Raw genomic sequence first — 18,591 nt, 5'->3', positions numbered from 1 at the left:
CTCTCCTCTCCTCTCCTCTCCTCTCCTCTCCTCTCCTCTCCTCTCCTCTCCTCTCCTCTCCTCTCCTCTCCTCTCCTCTCCTCTCCTCTCCTCTTCTCTCCTCCTCTCCTTTTTTCCTATCCCAATATAGTCTATGAGGGTGTGGTGGTAAAAACACTAATATTTAAGATTTGAGAGGTCTGACTCAGAAGTTTATCCTAATTAAAAGAACATTCCTTTTGACTAAAAGCTAACAGTCTCTGACTCTTTCAACTCCCCACTTCAGAACTAAGATAATACTGGGTGGGCCACTCCTATAGGCTCCACCAAGAGCCACCTCTCCGTATTGTCGCTATATTTACTGTTTGAGCCTTTCTTAGGATTCTGGCAGTTAGCAAGCTTCCTCCTGGGGATGAATACCTGGCTTTTCTGACAGTTAAATTATGGTTTTCCTCACCTCTTTCTTTGTTTTTGAAAAAATACATAGGCTGGGGCTCTGCAATGACTTGGCAGAGAACAGGAGAGCAGAGGCGGAGGTGCTGTTGGAATGTCCTCTTGCTATGATCATAGTTATTAAACCTTCTCTTTGACCTGTCTTCAATTGTATAATACTTGGAGTTCCCAGCTTCTCCAGCAAGGGACAGTCTGAGCCCTCTACACTGGTGCCACCAGCTCTGTCACAGCATTTCACCATCAGGACAGCTGCAGGGAGCATAAGCGACCTTACTCATGGTGTGACAAGAAGATCTCCCATGACGGCATCTCAGTTGCTCGAGAGCAGCCACCTCTCTGGTTTGGTTCTTCCATATTGGGACCAATACTATTTATTAATAATATCTTCATCAATCACATAGACAATGGGATCGAGTGCATTCACAGCAGGTTCGCAGATGACCCTAAACTGAGTGGTACAGGTGACACACCTGAGGGATGGGATCCCATCCAGAGGGACCTGGACAAGCTCGAGAAGTGGGACCATGTGAATCTCAGGAGGTTCAACAAAACCAAGGACAAGGTTCTGCACCTGGGTCAGGGCAACCCCCAGTATCAGTCCAGGCTGGGGATGGAGGGATGGAGAGCAGTCCTGCAGAGAAGGACTTGGGGGTGCTGGGGGTGAAAGATTGGCCATGAGCCGGCAACTTGTGCTTGCAGCCCAGAAATCCACCCGTGTCCTGGGCTGCATCCCCAGCAGCGTGAGCAGCAGGTGGAGGGAGGGGATTCTGCCCCTCTGCTCCGCTCTGGTGAGACCCCCCTGCAGTGCTGGTCCAGCTCTGGGTCCTCAGCACAGGACACACATGGAGCTGCTGGAGAGGGGCCAGAGGAGCCCCAGGAATGATGCGAGGCTGGAACAGCTCTGCTGGGAGGACAGGCTGAGAGAGCTGGGGTGTTCAGCCTGAAGAAGAAAAGCTCCAGGGAGACCTTAGTGCGGCCTTTCAGTATTTAAAAGGGGCTGAGAAGACAGATGGAGACAGACTTTCTAGCAGGGCCTGTTGCGATATGACAAGGGGTGATGGCTTTAAACTAAAGGAGGGGAGATTCAGGCCAGACACGAGGAAGAAATTTTCTGCAATGAGGGCGATAAGAGCCTGTCCCAGGTTGGCCAGAGAGGTGGTGGATGAACCATCCCTGGAGACATCCCAGGCCAGGCTGGACAGGGCTCTGAGCAACCTGAGCTGGTGAAGATGTCCCTGCTCATGGCACTGGATGAGCTTTGAAGGTCCTTTCCAACCCAACTATTCCATGATTCTACGTTTCTATGATACTATGATTCTGGTTCCTCACTCAGAGATGAGACGGGAAGGGTCCCAGCTGCAACCTGAGCTGCTCAGAGCTACAGGGGTGCTCCAACTAATAAAATAACCTGTTGTCTCCACCAACCCAACATTCCAACCCACAAAACAACCAATTCCAGATAGTATCCACCTGGGAAGCATTCATTTTTTTTTTAAATCTAACTTGCCACAGCACTGTTGAGGTGGAAAGCAACCAAGCAGCTGTCACAGTTCTCGGCACCCAGTCAGGATTTACATTGCACTGGCAGCATGATGGGCATATTTTTATAAAAAAAAGTCTTTAAAATACATACTTGCAAAGCATCAAAATATTTCTCAATGATTCTAAGGGCCTTTAACAGCTGTAATTTAACTCCGAAGCAACTTGAAGCAGGCAGAGGACCACACAGCTGGAAGTCTGGGCTATAAAGGCACCGTTTTATGGATGTTAAGCTGTTTGCCTCTCTACATCATAAAGCTCTTAAAGAAACACAGCCATTGGCTCACACCATGTGGTGGTGGGACATGGTGTTTTGGCAGGAGTGAGCTCACAGCAGGAGCCAGGAAGACACAAAAATGAGGAGAGGAGAAAAATTCAAGCGGAGGAGATGTGTGTTGGCCATTATAGCCCTGCGACAGGAGAATAAGGTCTTGGAAATGTGACAGCAGATAGTAAGGGTTCACATGGTATTGTATCATCTCATTCAGCATGGGGTGCAATTACTGTGAACATATAGATCCTATGCATCCCACTGCTGTTGCAGCTGGTGGTTGGTGGACCCTTAAATCACCCTCTTGCAGGAAGGTGATGTTCTAGGGAAGACTAAACATGGAAGATTTGGATGGTATTGATAGCTTTGGATTTGGAAATAGGTGTCCCAGGAGGTTGAGCCACATGCTGCCACCTCTATCTATATGTTGAAGCAAGCTCCATTAGCCCACAAAATGCTCCAAGCACAGCCCTCGGCCAGCAAACACAAGCTGAGCCCTTTCCCTAATGGAAACATAACAACTCCATGGTTAAGAACAAAAATATACTTGCTAAGCTTAGTGCTCAAAAATTCAAAGAAACAGGGAAAATCTCCACAAGAATTAGAAGGTTCCTGGCTATTTCTTTAGTATTTCCTTCCATCCTGTTCTAATGGCCAACATTTATTTCTCTGGCCCAGAAGCTGATCTCAGGAGGCAGAAATGGCTGGTCCTGCTGTGAGGATGTGCGGTGGGAGATGCATCCAGCTGTGCTGCTTGCAGCCACTTGTCCAGGGCAGGCCATTCCAGCAGCTGCTGCCATGAGCTGTTTTTCTGGGTTAGAAGCTGTTTTAGAAAAACACAGGTGACTGTTTGTCATCAGGAGGGCACCAGGCAGAGGTGGACAGGGTGGTTGTCCGCATTTGGTGGGACTGTTGCTCTGTCCAAGGGTCCCACCCTCCAGTGATACTCCAGCTCCTGAAGCTTCCCAAGAAATTTTGTCCCTCCAAAGCACTTATTTTGCAACCAGCTTATGTTAGGACTTACCCAGTACCACTAGACTGCCTGTGTTATGCTGTTTTCTCTGCCAAATATTGACTGTGTGGGGCTTTCCATTGCTACCAGACAGACTAAAGAGAACTAGAGAAGTTGTGGCTCTCACATTGACTCTAAAAAGGGAAGCTGTGGTGGCATCGCTGGTCTTGCTTGCAGCATTTCCTCCTATTTTTTGCCATGAAAGCTCTAAATTCTAGAGTCTAGCTTCTGTACTTCGTGGGTTTTTAATGCAGAATCTCAGCTGTGAAGGGATACTGCAAGACTTGACTCTGAATGGTTGAAAAGCAACCAGCCAAGCAGCAAGAACTGCTGTTGGATGTCTCTTAATTCGGGTGGTGCTTCATGCGACTGCACAACTTGATCTGCTTTCAGACCCCCTCACTGATGTGTGCTCATGTCTTAGTCCTGCTGAGTGACAAATGAATAGTTCGGTATTAATAGGAAGGACCTAATGGGACATTTTCCACCTAGAGCTAGAAAAAATGTTCGTAAGTTTGTTTCCCCCTACTTTAGGTGATCCATTTTGAGAGGGTGGACTAGCAAATTACTGCTGCTGCCTGGTGAAATTGTTCCTTTCCCTCCCTGATGGAGCAGCAGTTTTGATGAGAAGTGAATGAGCATCTCCCAGATAAAACCAAAATCTGCAAGCCTTGCACATCCTCTTGCTAAGCAATTTACTGCTCCACTGCATTTGGAAGATTGCACTAAAGTTGCTTTCCTGGCACCAGGAGCCAGTTTGAGAATTAGTGCAAAACTAATTCAGTTACAAATCTCAAAGACACTGACAAAAGCTATTTTGAAGCCTTTGAGAAATACAGGGCAAATTGGATCATTCAGAGAAAATACCACAGAGGCTTCCTATCCTTATTTCAGCAACCACATTCTCCAAAATTGTTGGATCCTGGTACAAATGGGTGTCCAAGGTGGCACACGCCCAATTGCCAGCATGCAAAGCTGTAGTCACCTCCGAGCACACTGCTCTTCTTGCTGTCTCTCTTGGGTTACTAAAGATGTTTGTGTATGTTGGCTCTTCCTTCTTAAGAATGTCATGTGCTTCCTCATGACCCAGCTCGCATAATCACACGAACCCAAAACCTGGTGATTTTAAAAAAAAAATGGACCCTTAATGTCCACAACTGGGGCCGGGCAGTGGGGATCACATCCCTCCCTTGGCATCTTTTGCTGCAAACTGAGGTCTGCGTCAGGTGAGGCAGGACCACCAGCAATACCCCGAATCACCCCACTCATCCACACGGGCCATATCCAGCCCACATTGTTCATGCGCCTCTCAAACCATAACAAACTCAGGTGTATTAAGGGCTATGCTTAGACATAGTCCTCCCCTTCCATCTTTTAGTACTTAGAAGGGGTTGATAAGAAAGATGGGGACAGACTTTCTAGTGGGTCCTGTTGTGATAAGACAAGGGGTGATGGTTTTAAACTAAAGGGGGGGAGATTCAGGCCAGACATGAGGAAGAGATTTTTTACCATGAGGATGGTGAGAGCCTGGCCCAGGTTGTCCAGAGAGATGGTGGATGAACCATCCCTGGAGACATCCCAGGCCAGGCTGGATGGGGCTCTGAGCAAACTGATGTGAGTGAAGATGTCCCTGCTCATGGCAGGGGTGGGACTGGGTGAGCTTTGGAGGTCCCTTCCAACCCGAATTATGATTCTATGACTCTGTGATTCTATGATATGCTAGGGGAACTGAGCCCATTGCAAGGCAGCGTAGTTCTGCAGTGGGGAACAGCTCGAGGCTGTTCCTCCTACAGGATGCTCATACAGAGCCCACTCCCCAAAAAAACCCTCCAGCCCATGAAATGGGGAGTTACACCTGCACGATTCTCTGTGTCATGTAAATTGTAACATTTAGCACATTATCATTGTGGCTGTTTTCCTTCCTTTGGGCTTCCGACTGCATTTGGGGTGGGGAGAACAGAGGGGCCACAGCTCTCAGTGCCAGGGCTGATGGCTGACATTTATTTTTTCCAGTTTGTTTCAAACCCTGTAGCCCTCTGAGTCTGTTCCCTGAGGTAGTTTGGCCAGAGGCCGCTGTCAGCGGCGCTTCAAAGAATCAGTGATAACCTTTTCCTTTGCTAAGGGCTTTCTTATGTACCAGGGAACAGAAGATGCTGAAAAACAAATGAAGCTTGGATTCTCCATGGGTCTCCTTGGCATTATTCCTCACATTTAAAAAATCAAACCAGTTCTCTGCAGGTTTTATTAGCCTTTCTATCCCGGCATTTAAACAGAGATGGTATTGGCGTGGTTGGTATCTGCTGATGCGTGCTGTGATGCTCTTGGGGGTTTCTCTGAAGGGCAGGATACCCAGCGCACTGTATCCAAAGCACCTGAGCTCCTCTGAGCTGCTGGGAGGTATTTCAGCAGTGCGATTGCCGGTGATGCTGACCCGCAGGTTATCTCACATCAAGGAGCAAAGGGTATTCAAGTCCTGGGAGGGTAACTGGGCTGTAGAGTAGGACTAAGATTGATATAAGCTTCAAGTGAACTTATTGAGGTCATTTTAAGCTAGAATTCTATTTCAGTATTTAGTTCACTCAGATAACTGGTGGGATTTGAGTACTGAACTCAAGTTCAGTATAAGCTGAGCTGAGTCTGTGCATATCTTGCAGAGATGACCTGAGCAGCATCTCAGAGCATCCTGGAGCATCTACAACTAGTAGATTAATAGATGAGTGTTGATCTCTTCTCCCAGGTAACGAGTGATAGGACAAGAGGAAATGGCCTCAAGTTCCACCAGGGGAAGTTTAGATTGGATATGAGGAAAAAAATTGTCATAGAAAGGGTTGTCAGGCATTGGAACAGGCTGCCCAGGGAAGTGGTTGAGTCACAATCCCTGGAGGGGTTTAAAAGATGTGGAGATGTGGCATTTAGGGATATGGTTTAGAGGTGGACTTGGCAGTGCTGGGTTAATGGTTGGACTTGGTGATCTTAAAGGTCTTGTCCAGCCTAAACGATTCTATGATTCTATGTCCATCAGTGTCACCCTGTGCATGGCAGTGGTTTCTTGGCCTTCATGACTCAAGTGATGGGGTTCACACTTTCTCTCTTCTTGGTTTCAGGCATGGAAGAAACGCTGGTTTGTCTTGCGCAGCGGTCGAATGAGTGGCGACCCTGACGTCCTCGAGTACTACAAAAATGACCACTCCAAGAAACCTCTGCGTGTCATCAACCTCAATTTCTGTGAGCAAGTGGATGCGGGCCTGACCTTCAACAAGAAGGAGCTGCAAGACAGCTACATCTTCGACATCAAGACCAGTGACAGGACCTTCTACCTGGTGGCTGAGACTGAGGACGACATGAACAAATGGGTTCGCAGCATCTGCCAGATCTGTGGCTTCAACCAGTCCGAGGAGAACACAGGTACTGTGGGAGCCGTGCCCGTGGTCAAGAGCATCTCCTGTCCCCTCATGAGGCCCAGCTCCTCTTTCAGATTCAGATCAGGGAGGGGAGGTGCAACCTGCCACAAGGCTGGGAGGGCTGGTGTGTGAAATGGATCAAAATGTGGGAAACCCTCATGAGGTTTTCCTACCTTTGACATCTGAAGCAGAGCAGGATTTGCCCCTTTGAGCAACCTAAGTCATTTTTCCCCAGATAAATGTAGACTTTTGAATCTCTTATAAAAAGGTAGTGGGATCTGGGGATTCTCTTAGGTGCAGTCTTTGTCTTTATCCATCAACAAAGTCACTTTGAAAGTTGTGTGAACCAGCAGTGAAAAGCCCCCTCATTCAGAAGTTTCAGTCCCTTGATGCAATAGGGGTAAAGCTTTACTAGGACCATGGTGCATCAAAAGCAGCATGGCCAACAGGTGGAAGGAGGGGATTCTGCCCCTGTGCTCCGCTCTGGTGAGACCCCCCTGCAATGCTGGTCCAGCTCTGGGTCCTCAGCACAGGACACACATGGACCTGCTGGAGAGGGGCAGAGGAGCCCCAGAAATGATACGAGGCTGGAGCAGCTCTACTGGGAGGACAGGCTGAGAGAGCTGGGGTGTTCAGCTGGAGAAGGGGCTCATAAGAAATATGGGGACAGACTTTTGAGCAGGACCTGTTGCAATAGGACAAGGGGTGATGGTTTTAAACTAAAGGAGGGGAGATTCAGGCCAGACATGAGGAAGAAATTTTTTACAATGAGGGTGGTGAGAGCCTGGCCCAGGTTGCCCAGAGAGGTGGTGGATGAACCATCCCTGGAGACATCCCAGGCCAGGCTGGACGGGGCTCTGAGCAACCTGAGCTGGTGAAGATGTCCCTGCTCATGGCAGGGGTGGCATTGGGTGAGCTTTGGAGGTCCTTTCCAACCCAAACTCTTCTATGTTTCCATCATTCTATGTCCCTCCCCACTGTGGCTGTCCCCACCATCAACAGGATCTCTTGTGAAGGGCAGATGAAACCTCCCCATCCACACCCACATCTCCCTCTGGGATCCACTGGGAAAGCACTGGGAGGGGAGAAGAAAACACCATATGGTTTTATGCAGCAACAGGACCTGTTGCACCAGTCATGCTCCACTGTCCAAATCCAGCTGCACTTTGGGAAACCTCTGCAGTGAGCATCAGCAAGGTGCCTTCATCTCCCCAGCACCACGAGGGCTCCCAAGGTGGGCTGGGATGGGGAAGAACATGGGGTGCAGCACCGTGGTTCTCTGCTGGTCTCATTACACCAGCTAACACCCACAGACATGTTTGCTTTATCTCATCCATGGTCCAGTTTCATCCAGGGGAGCCCAGTCCCATGCTTTGTCTACACGTAACTCCCCATAACAACATCCAGATTGAATCCGTTTTGGTCCCTTGTGGTACATCTGCGGTCCGCGGGAGCTGAAACCCTGCCAAGAGCTTGTCAGGCAGGACAGCAAACAAAGCATCACAGCAGCACGAACGCGATCTTCACCCGCTGACGCACGAAACAGGACGTCACCTTGGCAATGGGTGTACAAGTGGTAGAAAGGATCCTTGATAACGCCGCCAGCACGGTCTCGCAGGGAAAGGTCAGGCTAAATAAATTACATCACGTTCCAATGTCAGCAGTGCAGTCCTCGAGGTTCAGCGTAATCACTCAAACCCCCTTTTAACAGCTGTTTTCTTGCAGGATTTTCCACTTTGTGTGCGTTCAGCTGGGGAAACTGTTTTCTTCCCATTTAGTAAAATGAGCTTTTAGCCCAGTGGCAGTGGGATCGATACTGGACTTCAGTGAAATATAAATCTGGGCAGCAGAAGGAAAAACAATCTCCCACTTGCAAGTACATCTGTCCCAAAGGGCACATAGGGCTTGTCAGGCTGCAGAGATCTGAGCGCTATTCCCTGCAGGATCACCGAGTGACATCACCAAAGAGGAACAAAAATCCCTATTTGTAACAAAATCACAGCTCGTTAATGCTGTAGGGAAAGTACCCCCTTGAAACAGTACCCAGCTGCCAAAGCCTGATTTTCTGAGTCAGGCGAGAAAAAGCAAATGCAGCAGATGTGTCCAGATGCTGCAGAAAAGAGGGAGCATGAATTATTCAGGGTTGGTGCTTCGCTTTGGTGCTCACCAAAGAGGTGACCCCGTGCTCACCTTTTTTTCACCATCCCTGCTAAGTAATGGCAAATAAATCATCAATTTCCCAAAGTGTATCATGTTTGTTTAAAGGACCCACAGCCCAGGGTTTAGCAGAGGTTGCATGATGGATGTTGGGAGTCTTGTCCATCTTGGTGCAGATAAACCCATCACTCGTAAGGAAGATGACAGAATTTTGAGCGGGACCTGTTGCGATAGGGGTGATGGTTTTAAACTAAAGGAGGGGAGATTCAGGTCAGACATGAGGAAGAAATTGTTGCCCCTGAGGGTGGTGAGAGCCTGGCCCAGGTTGGGCAGAGAAGTGGTGGATGAACCATCCCTGGAGACATCCCAGGCCAGGCTGGACGGGGCTCTGAGCAACCTGAGCTGGTGAAGATGTCCCTGCTCATGGCAGGGGTGGCACTGGATGAGCTTTGAAGGTCCTTTCCAACCCAAACTGTTCTATGATTCTATGACACCTGACAAGAGAAATAAAACAGTCATAGCAATATTTGTAACTGCTGCGCTCCCTCTTCATCACCTCAGTGAAGCTGTGTGTTGATGGGCAGGAGAGGATGAGGAGTTTGCATGAGAATAAGACAGTTCCTAAGTAGAAATAGAGCTTTGGGCCTTGTAACATTTCTTTCTTAGTCTTCACCCCCTCATCCTCATCTGGGTGTTCCTGCTCCAGCGGGGGGATTGGACTGGATGATGTTTCGAGGTCCCTTCCAATCCCTAACATTCTGTGATTCTGTGATCCTCAAGCCCCTCTGTGCCTTGTTGTAGCCTCTGCCTTGGAGCATGTATGAATCAATAACTGGATGCACCAAAAAGAGGAGGAAAAGGTAACCATCATGGGCAGAAACAGCTCCAAGCTAATTGTAGCAATTAATTAACTAAAACTCCCTCTCCCGGCAGACAGGCAGGGTGGCAGAACAAGATCAGAAACTGCCAGGGAAGCCACTGTGCACACTTTCCTGGTTGTTCTTGTTCCTGAACGCATGACTGCTTTATGCTGACCTGAAAGCCTTGCTGGGTCCAGCCCCAAAACCAGGCCCTTCCCAGCTGGGCTATATTTGCGACCCAGCCAGAGAAACTCTACATCACCAGCAAAGACGTTTACTCCACCACATGCTGAATTACCTGTTGCTTGAAGGGATACCCCACATCATCTGAGCCCCAGCCACTGGTCACCAGTTTGTTTTTAACCTGGTGGAGGTGGAGGTGGAGGAGAAACCCATTAGCTTTTTAGGCCATTTAGGTAAAAGCCTATTTCACAAGCTCCCCACAATAGCAGGGAAAAGATGGGGTTTTGATTGCTTTTTAGCATGATTTAGTGAGCAAATGGGCAGCCTGAAAACGGCCACACGCGGTGATGCAAACTCTCTGCACTGGTGTGGGATCGTGCTTAAGTGCTGCCCGCACTCCAAAAGGCAAAAATCTAAAAGGTGAAACAAATTTATACACTTTGATGCTTCTTTCCATTTGCAGCTCAATGGGAGACTGTAAATTTTCTGTCGCTTGGTTTTCTCATTAGTCCTTCATGTCCTGTCTAGACTGGGGGAGTCTAAGGATTAAGAAACAGGCTGGAGTTTAGGGTGGTTTAACATCATGCTGCAGTTAGCTGCTGGTTTAGCTGATCACTGGCTGCCTTATACATCTGGTTTATTGAAAGGAAGCCTCAGGGACCTAAATGTCAGTGAAGTAGCACGTACCACCAGCCGCCCCAGTGCAACCTTTCCACAAAGCCACCGTGGTGGCTTCACTCCCTGCCCCGAACTGAAAATAATTGCAGAGCGGCACGATTACATCTGCCGGAAGAGTGGAAATTAAATTGACTCTAAAGTGTTTACCCAGACTGTGGCGAAGCTCTTTGTTTCTGTTAACACCTATTTACTTTGAGAGCTAATTACTACTTTTGAACAAGCGGAGCCTCTCAGGGTCCCGGCTCCTCGGTGGATCCGAGGAAGCTGACGATGCTCAAGGAAAGCTCCTGGCTCAATGCTGGTTTTACGCTGTGATTTGCACTGTTGCCACCTCAGCTGACTCAAATACGAAGAGGGGAGACCTGCCAGGGACCCTGAGCCACCGGCTGCGGGAGCGACAGAGCCACGTGGGTATTTCAAACCATCTGCATTTTCCCTGCCCTAGTGGGCAGGCAGCCAGGGCTCAGCTGTAAACTGCATTTTCTCATATGCTTTGTCTGCTGGAGTTAAAAAAAAAAAAAATCCAATCCCAATAAACATATTTCATGTGCTATTAACCCATTCTGGAGCTGATGCTTCAGCCAAAACCTCACTGTGTCTTATTCATGACACAAATCAGAAGTGCAGCTATGGCAGCATATAATTTAATTTCTCATGAACTTCAGTATAAGTTGGGGAACGACCTATTAGAGAGCAGTGTAGGGGAAAGGGACCTGGGGGTCCTGGGGACAGCAGGATGACCATGAGCCAGCACTGGGCCCTTGTGGCCAGGAAGGCCAATGGTACCTGGGGTGGATTAGAAGGGGGGTGGTCAGTAGGTCAGAGAGGTTCTCCTGCCCCTCTACTCTGCGCTGGGGAGACCACCCCTGGAATATTGTGTCCAGTTGTGGCCCCTCAGTTCCAGAAGGACAGGGAACTGCTGCAGAGAGTCCAGTGCAGGGCAACAAAGATGCTGAAGGGAGTGGAGCATCTCCTGTGTGAGGAAAGGCTGAGGGAGCTGGGGCTCTGGAGCTGGAGAAGAGGAGACTGAGGGGTGACCTCATTCATGTTTACAGATATAGAACGGGTGAGTGTCAGGAGGATGGAGCCAGGCTCTTCTCGGTGACAACCAATGATAGGACAAGGGGTAACGGGTACAAACTGGAACACAAGAGGTTCCACTTAAATTTGAGAAGAAACTTCTTCATGGTGAGGGTGTCAGAGCCTGGCCCAGGCTGCCCAGGGAGGTTGTGGAGTCTCCTTCTCTGCAGACATTCAAACCCGCCTGGACACCTTCCTGTGGAACCTCAGCTGGGTGTTCCTGCTCCATGGGGGGATTGCACTGGATGAGCTTTCCAGGTCCCTTCCAATCCCCGACATTCTGTGATTCTCTGTGAACTATCGTGCATCCTTGCAGTATGTGTGTCCTTGCAGGCATCCCATGCACAGGAGAGGACAGGTCAATATCTTTATTAACTCCATTCCAATTTTCTGTGCTACCCCTGGCATATCCCTGTGGCTCTTCTTCCACCTCCTCCATGGGGTACGGGCTCTCTCAAGGGCTTGGATTTGTGGGTGCTGAGTAGACACCCGGGGGAGTTTAAGAGCTTATTCACACGCTGCATTAATGGTCCTGTGCTAGAAGTTTAACTCACTCATGGAAGCAGAGAAGACAATATTTGCTGCTGAATAAATATCCTTGCTCTGAGCTTGGAGAGGGTGAGCGGGTCGTGGGAAAAGGATGGTGCTGGGCTGCTGCCCTGATGGGTTGTGTCTGCCAGCGGTGGCCTCTCCCACCCAACCCAGGCATGTCGTCCTTTTCTTTTCATCTGGGACTTTATTTCTTTTATTTATTTCTCTGACTTCTCGGGCTCTGTCTCACTCCTTGGTCCATCTCCAAGGCTCAGCACTGGCGTTTTGCATCGTGGTTGGGATCGATCCCCAGCAATCCTGAAGCTTTTACTGTCTTGCCGAATGCAAGTCAGGGCCATGCATTAATGTTTAATGGAGAGCTGAGTGTCTCCCCTTCCTCCTTCAACTCAGCCATGCTCACTCCAGCAGAGTTTGCTGGATCAGCCCTCAGACACCAGTGACTTTCCGCTCACATCAATGAGATCTCCTGCATCCCACGTGCGTGATCTCTGTTGTGGGTCTCTTCGACTTGATGCTGCCTCAGACATTTCACTGATTATCCCCTTCCAGCCCTTGAGAGAAAATTTATTGCATCAGAACCCACTTGACTTGCTTGGGATGTGGGTCCCATATAGTTACTCCCCAACCTACTGCCTGCTCCCACAAGCTGCCTGCAGGCTTGTACTATGAGCCCATATGGCTGCTCTTGCTCCCTCCTCGCTTCTCCCCCAAAAATGTGTTGGTCCCAACATCAGACCAGCAGTGTCTCTTGCCCCATCAGTTCCTTGCAGCCGGGTTTGCACAGGTGATTGCTGAGCAACGGGAGCTTGAGGTGGGCTGGATGACTTGTTTGGAGGACAAGAGCTGCCCAGAAGCTCAGTGAAGAGGCTGCAGGTAGCAAAACCAGAGTAAAAACATGTTTCCATGCCATATACCATCCACCTCCTCCAAACCACCAGTGTTCACCATCCCTGCATGCAGAAGCGGGGCACCGGGGTCCCCAGGCAAGATGATGACCCCAGGGCAACGCCCACCTTCCCGCTGCCACATCTCTGGTGGCCAGGCAGAACCCAAGCAGAGGGGAAACGTTAATGATCACCACAAGGCCAGGTACTTCCTCGCTATTGTGTCTAGCACACGCCTCCTTCCTCCCCTGCTCATGCCCTGGATGAGCTGCAAGCCCTGCACAGTGCTGGAGGATGAGAAATGGGAACTGAGAAATGAGGGCATGGAGGGAGATGTGGGGGTGTCCTCGTACCCTTGAAAGCACCCAGGTGACAAAGCACTGTGTTTTGGGATCTGCAGGCAGCACTGCCACCTAAGGGCAGTCGAGTAGGCAGCTCCTTGTAGAGCCTTGTGCCCTCAAGCTGGGCCAGGACTTGACTTTTCAGCTTCTGCCCATGCGAGTCAGTTGGTCTTGCCTTTATCTTTATGTTTTGGTATGGGTTGTAGTTAGATATCAGCTCACTTGGAGGCCAATCTGTCCCTTGGAAGACAGCACAACGCTCTAAGACAAGTGATGAGCAAGGTTACAGTTGAGTTGAGCTTGATCCACAGGGTGGATGGGGCAGCTCTGGTTGAGTTCTCACCATGTATCCCCGTTCCCATGTCTCGTTCACCTACCCAAAGATCTAATGACCCCTGCCCCATTTGGGACTTGGAGGTGGCCTGCACTGGGACAGCAATGTGGAGTCCTTGAGCCTTGAGCCCTTTCCTCTCACCCAACCTCCTACCATCCATATAGATGTAGCCTTTTCCTCAGCGTTCCTATCGATACTTTCTGCACTCAGTGGTATGGAGCTCCTTCTTTTAAAATACTACAAGTCACATCTAGATCCACTGGTTGCACATCTTGAGGGCATTTGTATCAGTCTCACCCATCCTTCTCTATGATGTGCTGAGTTCTCTTAACAAGGGAAACAGCCGTGGCTGCAAATTCACTCTTTGTGGACAAATGTGGATGTCACGTCTCAGCCCCAGGCTTGACCCAACCTCACTGGAATGAATGGGGAGACCCGGCAAACCCATTTCACTTTCTACCAGGCTCATGGTTGAACTTCAGATACAGGCGAACATCTCCTTGTCTGAGTCCCAGTTATAGAATCATAGAATTGTTTTAATTGGAAAAGACCCTCAAGATCATCGAGTCCAACCATTAACCAATGTCAAGTCAACCTCTAAACCGTGTCCCTAAGAACCTCATTAGTTCATCCCTTAGTCATCCTGCCTCTTTAAATTTATTCCAAACTTCCCTGACCCTGGCTTTCCTGCTCCACAAACAGCAAGTTATTTTAAGATCTGACACTGTTCAGCTTTTATTTCAGTGTAAACAATACTGGAGATGGAGAGGTCTTGGCACAAAGGAGCAGCTTGAGAGCAGTTAAGTGTCTGCTGCCTTTTTTCCCCCTCCTTTTTTCCCTCTTTTCCCTTTGGAGATGAGCTAGTTCAGGTGCTAATGAGTGCTGAAGAGCAGAGAGCCACTAACAATGTGGAATTTGCTTCCTAGAAGACAGAAACAGGGAGAGATCATTGCTAATCCCTGGAGGTGTGTAAAAAATGTTAGACAAGGTTCTTAGGGACATAGTTTAGCGCTACAGTTAGGTTGTGGTTGGACTTCGTGGTCCTGAGAGTCAATTCCAACCAAAATAGTTCTATGATTCTATGATCTCTACCAACTGGTCAGTGTCTCCTTGCTGTGATTCCCCTGGCATTTTGGAGAGGGAACCGATGCCACTGAGAATGAGACATGTGCTGGTAGTTATAATCTGTCCACTTTTGGGGAGAAGAGGGAAAAATATGTCTAAAACACGCTGAATCATTTGCACCCGAAGGTGTCTATTTCTTCCTCTTGGCTCTCTAGAGAACCAGGAATGATGAGATCAGGTGGGCACATCCACTTTGTAGACTCCTAAAACTCTGCTGAGATGAAAATCACCCAGCTCAGGATATCTGTCAAGACCTTTGAGATATTTGGATCTTCAAATTGTGTCATTTGTCATCATTTCATATACACTAGATGAGGATCAACCCCTACTATTCTTCCTTACCTGATTTTTCTTGATATACTCAGCTCCTCATCGTGTTGTGTTACCAGAAGCATTGCAGGACCAGGGTAAACACTGCATTGCTGTGACGGTCACGTCCTTAATACCAAAAGAAGATTTCTAGACCATCTGGATGCCAAGGAAAGGACAGAACAGGGATGCAGAGGGTTTTCAAAACCAGAAAGCAAGAGAAAAGGTCTCAAGTTATCTACACAATAAGAAAGTCAAGCTTCTGGCTTTAGGGTGTCTGATGCAATTGAATATCTGAGGTTTGTAATGCTGGACCAGCATTTTCTTCAGAGTTTGAGATTTGGGAATTTAAGAATTTTCAGGAATTTTTTTATTATGGCTGTGGACATTTTGGAGAGGTGGGGATGGAAAAAATCCAGAACCTTGTGATTGCAAACCCATAACTCTGCCACCCCAGAGAGACCACCCAGAGATACGTGTTACTAGAGCCCCCTTTGATTGCACCGATAGGAACTGGCAGAGGCCATTTATGGGAGCACGGGGTATAGAGGCAAAGAATGCTCTTATCTATCTTGTTGCAAATAATAAAACCATCAACCCACTAAAAAAAGCACAGAATTTATGCTCAGCTTTCAAAAAAGACCAACAACCAAATGCTCCAGTTCTTCGTGACTGTTTTCCGGCAGGCAGCCAGCACAAGGGTATCAGACCAGCCTCTTCTGAAGATAAATATGGAGCTGGAGGACTGGGGCCTTTGGGGAAAATCCTGCCCTTTCCTGGCCAAAGTCCCACTGGGTTTGCTGAGCTGAGGCTGGGATTTGAGCTGCGAGGGAAAGAAGAAATGTGAAGTTCAAGAGGTTTGGGGTTTTTTTAGAGCGAAAAGCATTGCCGAGCCTTTTCCAGCACAAGTTTCCCAGCAGGGGTTGGCAAGCTGTGTTCATACCTCTCATCCCTGCCCAGGGCTCTCTCCCCTCAGCCAGGTACCCCGAATCAGAAACCCATTTAAAATAATTCTTCATTTTATAATTGGCTTTTATCGCTATGAGCCCTGTGCGTGTCATGTCAGCCCCATTAGTTTAATGGGCACTGAGGAATTTTTAGGATGACTTACTGACCGTGGAAAAATGAGTGCAGCCGATGATATCAACATCACAGCAAAAAAGCAAAACCACGCAAAGCCTTTAGAAACAAAAACAGCTTATGGGCTTGGAGTGAAGCGACCAGTGAAGCGGCACCGTCTGAGCAAAACCGAGGGAGGGAGGGAGGTATTTTGGGTGTTGGCCAGCTGGGAAGGAACTTGCAGATTCGCCTCCATTTATATTTCCCAGAGGAGTCCTGGGACTGTTTTAGCCCTTGTGCCCCAGTCGTGCCATGTTGGGTTTCATGGAGCTATACCCCACATCTGCAAAGCTGCTTGGCCATCAGGATGGGATGCGGATCTGCAGGTGATGCCCAGCACATAGGGACCAGGCCAGGAAACACGGATGCAAGGCCTCAAAATATGCATGAAAGAAAGCTGGAGGACAAGGGAGAAAATCACAGCGACCTTCACAGCGGATAATTTCAGGCAGTTTTTACTGCATGACTCTTGTTCCCCTTGCAGTCAACATATTTCTGCTTTTCTTCCCTCCATATATTTCACATCGTTCACTCCAAATCTTTGACAGGGGCCATGGTTTATACACCCTGAGCTCTGCTTTGTAAAACCTGATAAAAGCCAGGACAGATTTAGACTCTCATTTCCCAGACCCCAATGCCTGTTTGTTTACTGGTTTGTATTGCTTTGTATTTCCAATTAAAACCGAGCCTGAGCAAAGGGAAAGCTTTCTAAAGCCTTTAAAGCCTCTGAGCGGAGGCACACAGAGCAGGAAGGAGCTGTGAAGCTGTCGATTGCTGTGAACTTTCCATGACACCACTCAGGGTTTCCAGACTGATTTTTATTTATGAATGCAGTAGCATTTATTGCTGATTTTATCTGCAAAGATAACACTTCTTCCATAGATGGTTTCTATGCTTCAGTTATAATTACTGCCTGCTTTTCAAACATACTTCTGCATTATGTAGTGTGATTCAATGTCAGAGCTGTAACGGTGGTGATTTATTACTTGGATTGTGGGGTTACACCTGATCCAGGGATGTTCGTGTTCCCATGTGTGCCCTGGCCATATCCCAGCTCCCTCCAAAAGGTTGAGAACTTCTCTCGGCTTCCCTCATGGCGTTGATGTAGCCATGAAACCACCCTTCTGCTATGCCAGGTGCTGCACAAGCACTAAGCATTGGATATTAGGGAAAATTTCCCAATGGAAAGGGCTGTTGGGCATTGGAACAGGCTGCCCAGGGCAGTGGTGGAGTCACCATCCCTGGAGGGGTTTAAATGACGCGTAGATGAGGTTCTTAGGGACATGGTTTTGTGCCAGTATTGGGTTAATGGTTGGACTCGATGACCTTGAGGATCTTTTCCAAACAAAATGATTCTATAGCTCGATAAAGGCAGTTTCTGCTCGAAGGGATTCATCACTGAGGCACAGCATAGACATGTTGGTGCATCTTCTGCCTATAGCCATTTGCTGCCAGAGGCAGCTCAGTGATGGTACCTACTCCCTCCAGGCAAGGAATGGTCTTAAAAGGGACACTTGGCCACAGCTCCTGAAAAACCTGATGAAAAATGGGACTGTCTAGGAAAATAAGATGTCGTTTATCTCTCTGATGCCCCACTTGCTCTCTGCCTGCTTCTTCTCTCTCTGGGAGTCAGATCTAGGAGGGGGTTAATAGATTCCACCAGACATTCAAGGAACAGTTTAACTGTTGGTCCATGCTTATGATCACTCTAAGTCAGAGAGGATGAAGCAAATATTTATACTTAAGCATGAAAAAACATCTCAACTTGAGTGTCCATCTTTGAAGATACTCAAAACCCAGCTGGACACAGTCCTGAGGTACCGTAGCTGCCCATGCTCTGAGCAGAGGCTTGGACTAGACCATCTCCGCAGGTCCTTTCCAACCCAAATATTCTGTGATTGTATGAATTTTATGACCTTACGCTGCAGGGAAATACCAGGCTTCAGAGTATGGGAAGGAGCTGAGATACCTCAGTCATCCCAGGAGGTAAAACTGGAGCTGTTCCCTGTTAGCATCACCAAGAAGGTGGGAGGGCAGAGGACAAGATTATATTGCCTCATCTTAGTCCATATCACAGCATTTTATTTGATACCCCTTGGCTCTGGGTAAGTCCAGACTCATGTTTTCTTACCCTTTTTGCTCTGCCTCAGGTCCTTCATAGTCCTCCAGCTGCTCCATGGTGGGTGGCAAAGCTCTGGCACATCTCAGCCCTTACTGGGGATCCAGCTCCCTTTCATACTTACTGGGTCGTTGTCACATGCCGAGGAATGTGTCTGACTCGTTTGCACCTTTGATTGATTGCCACCCTTTAGAT

At 48.4% G+C, this 18,591-nt stretch overlaps 1 protein-coding gene across 2 annotated transcripts in view; it reads left to right on the top strand.

The window, feature by feature from the left end:
- The window catches only part of GAB2 (GRB2 associated binding protein 2), a 109,344-nt gene that overhangs the window by 57,593 nt on the left and 33,160 nt on the right, over positions 1–18,591 (top strand). For both annotated transcript variants that reach the window (XM_065833254.2, XM_071817321.1), the window contains exon 2: positions 6,359–6,659. In XM_065833254.2, coding sequence (XP_065689326.2) covers positions 6,359–6,659 — 301 coding nt within the window. The remainder of the gene's footprint in view (positions 1–6,358; positions 6,660–18,591) is intronic.

Source organism: Patagioenas fasciata, chromosome 1 (genome assembly GCF_037038585.1).
Source record: "Patagioenas fasciata isolate bPatFas1 chromosome 1, bPatFas1.hap1, whole genome shotgun sequence".
In the NCBI taxonomy this organism is placed as follows: Eukaryota; Metazoa; Chordata; class Aves; order Columbiformes; family Columbidae; genus Patagioenas; species Patagioenas fasciata.
The sequence above is the reverse complement of the archived record's forward strand: the minus strand, read 5'-3'. Positions and strand labels throughout refer to the sequence as shown.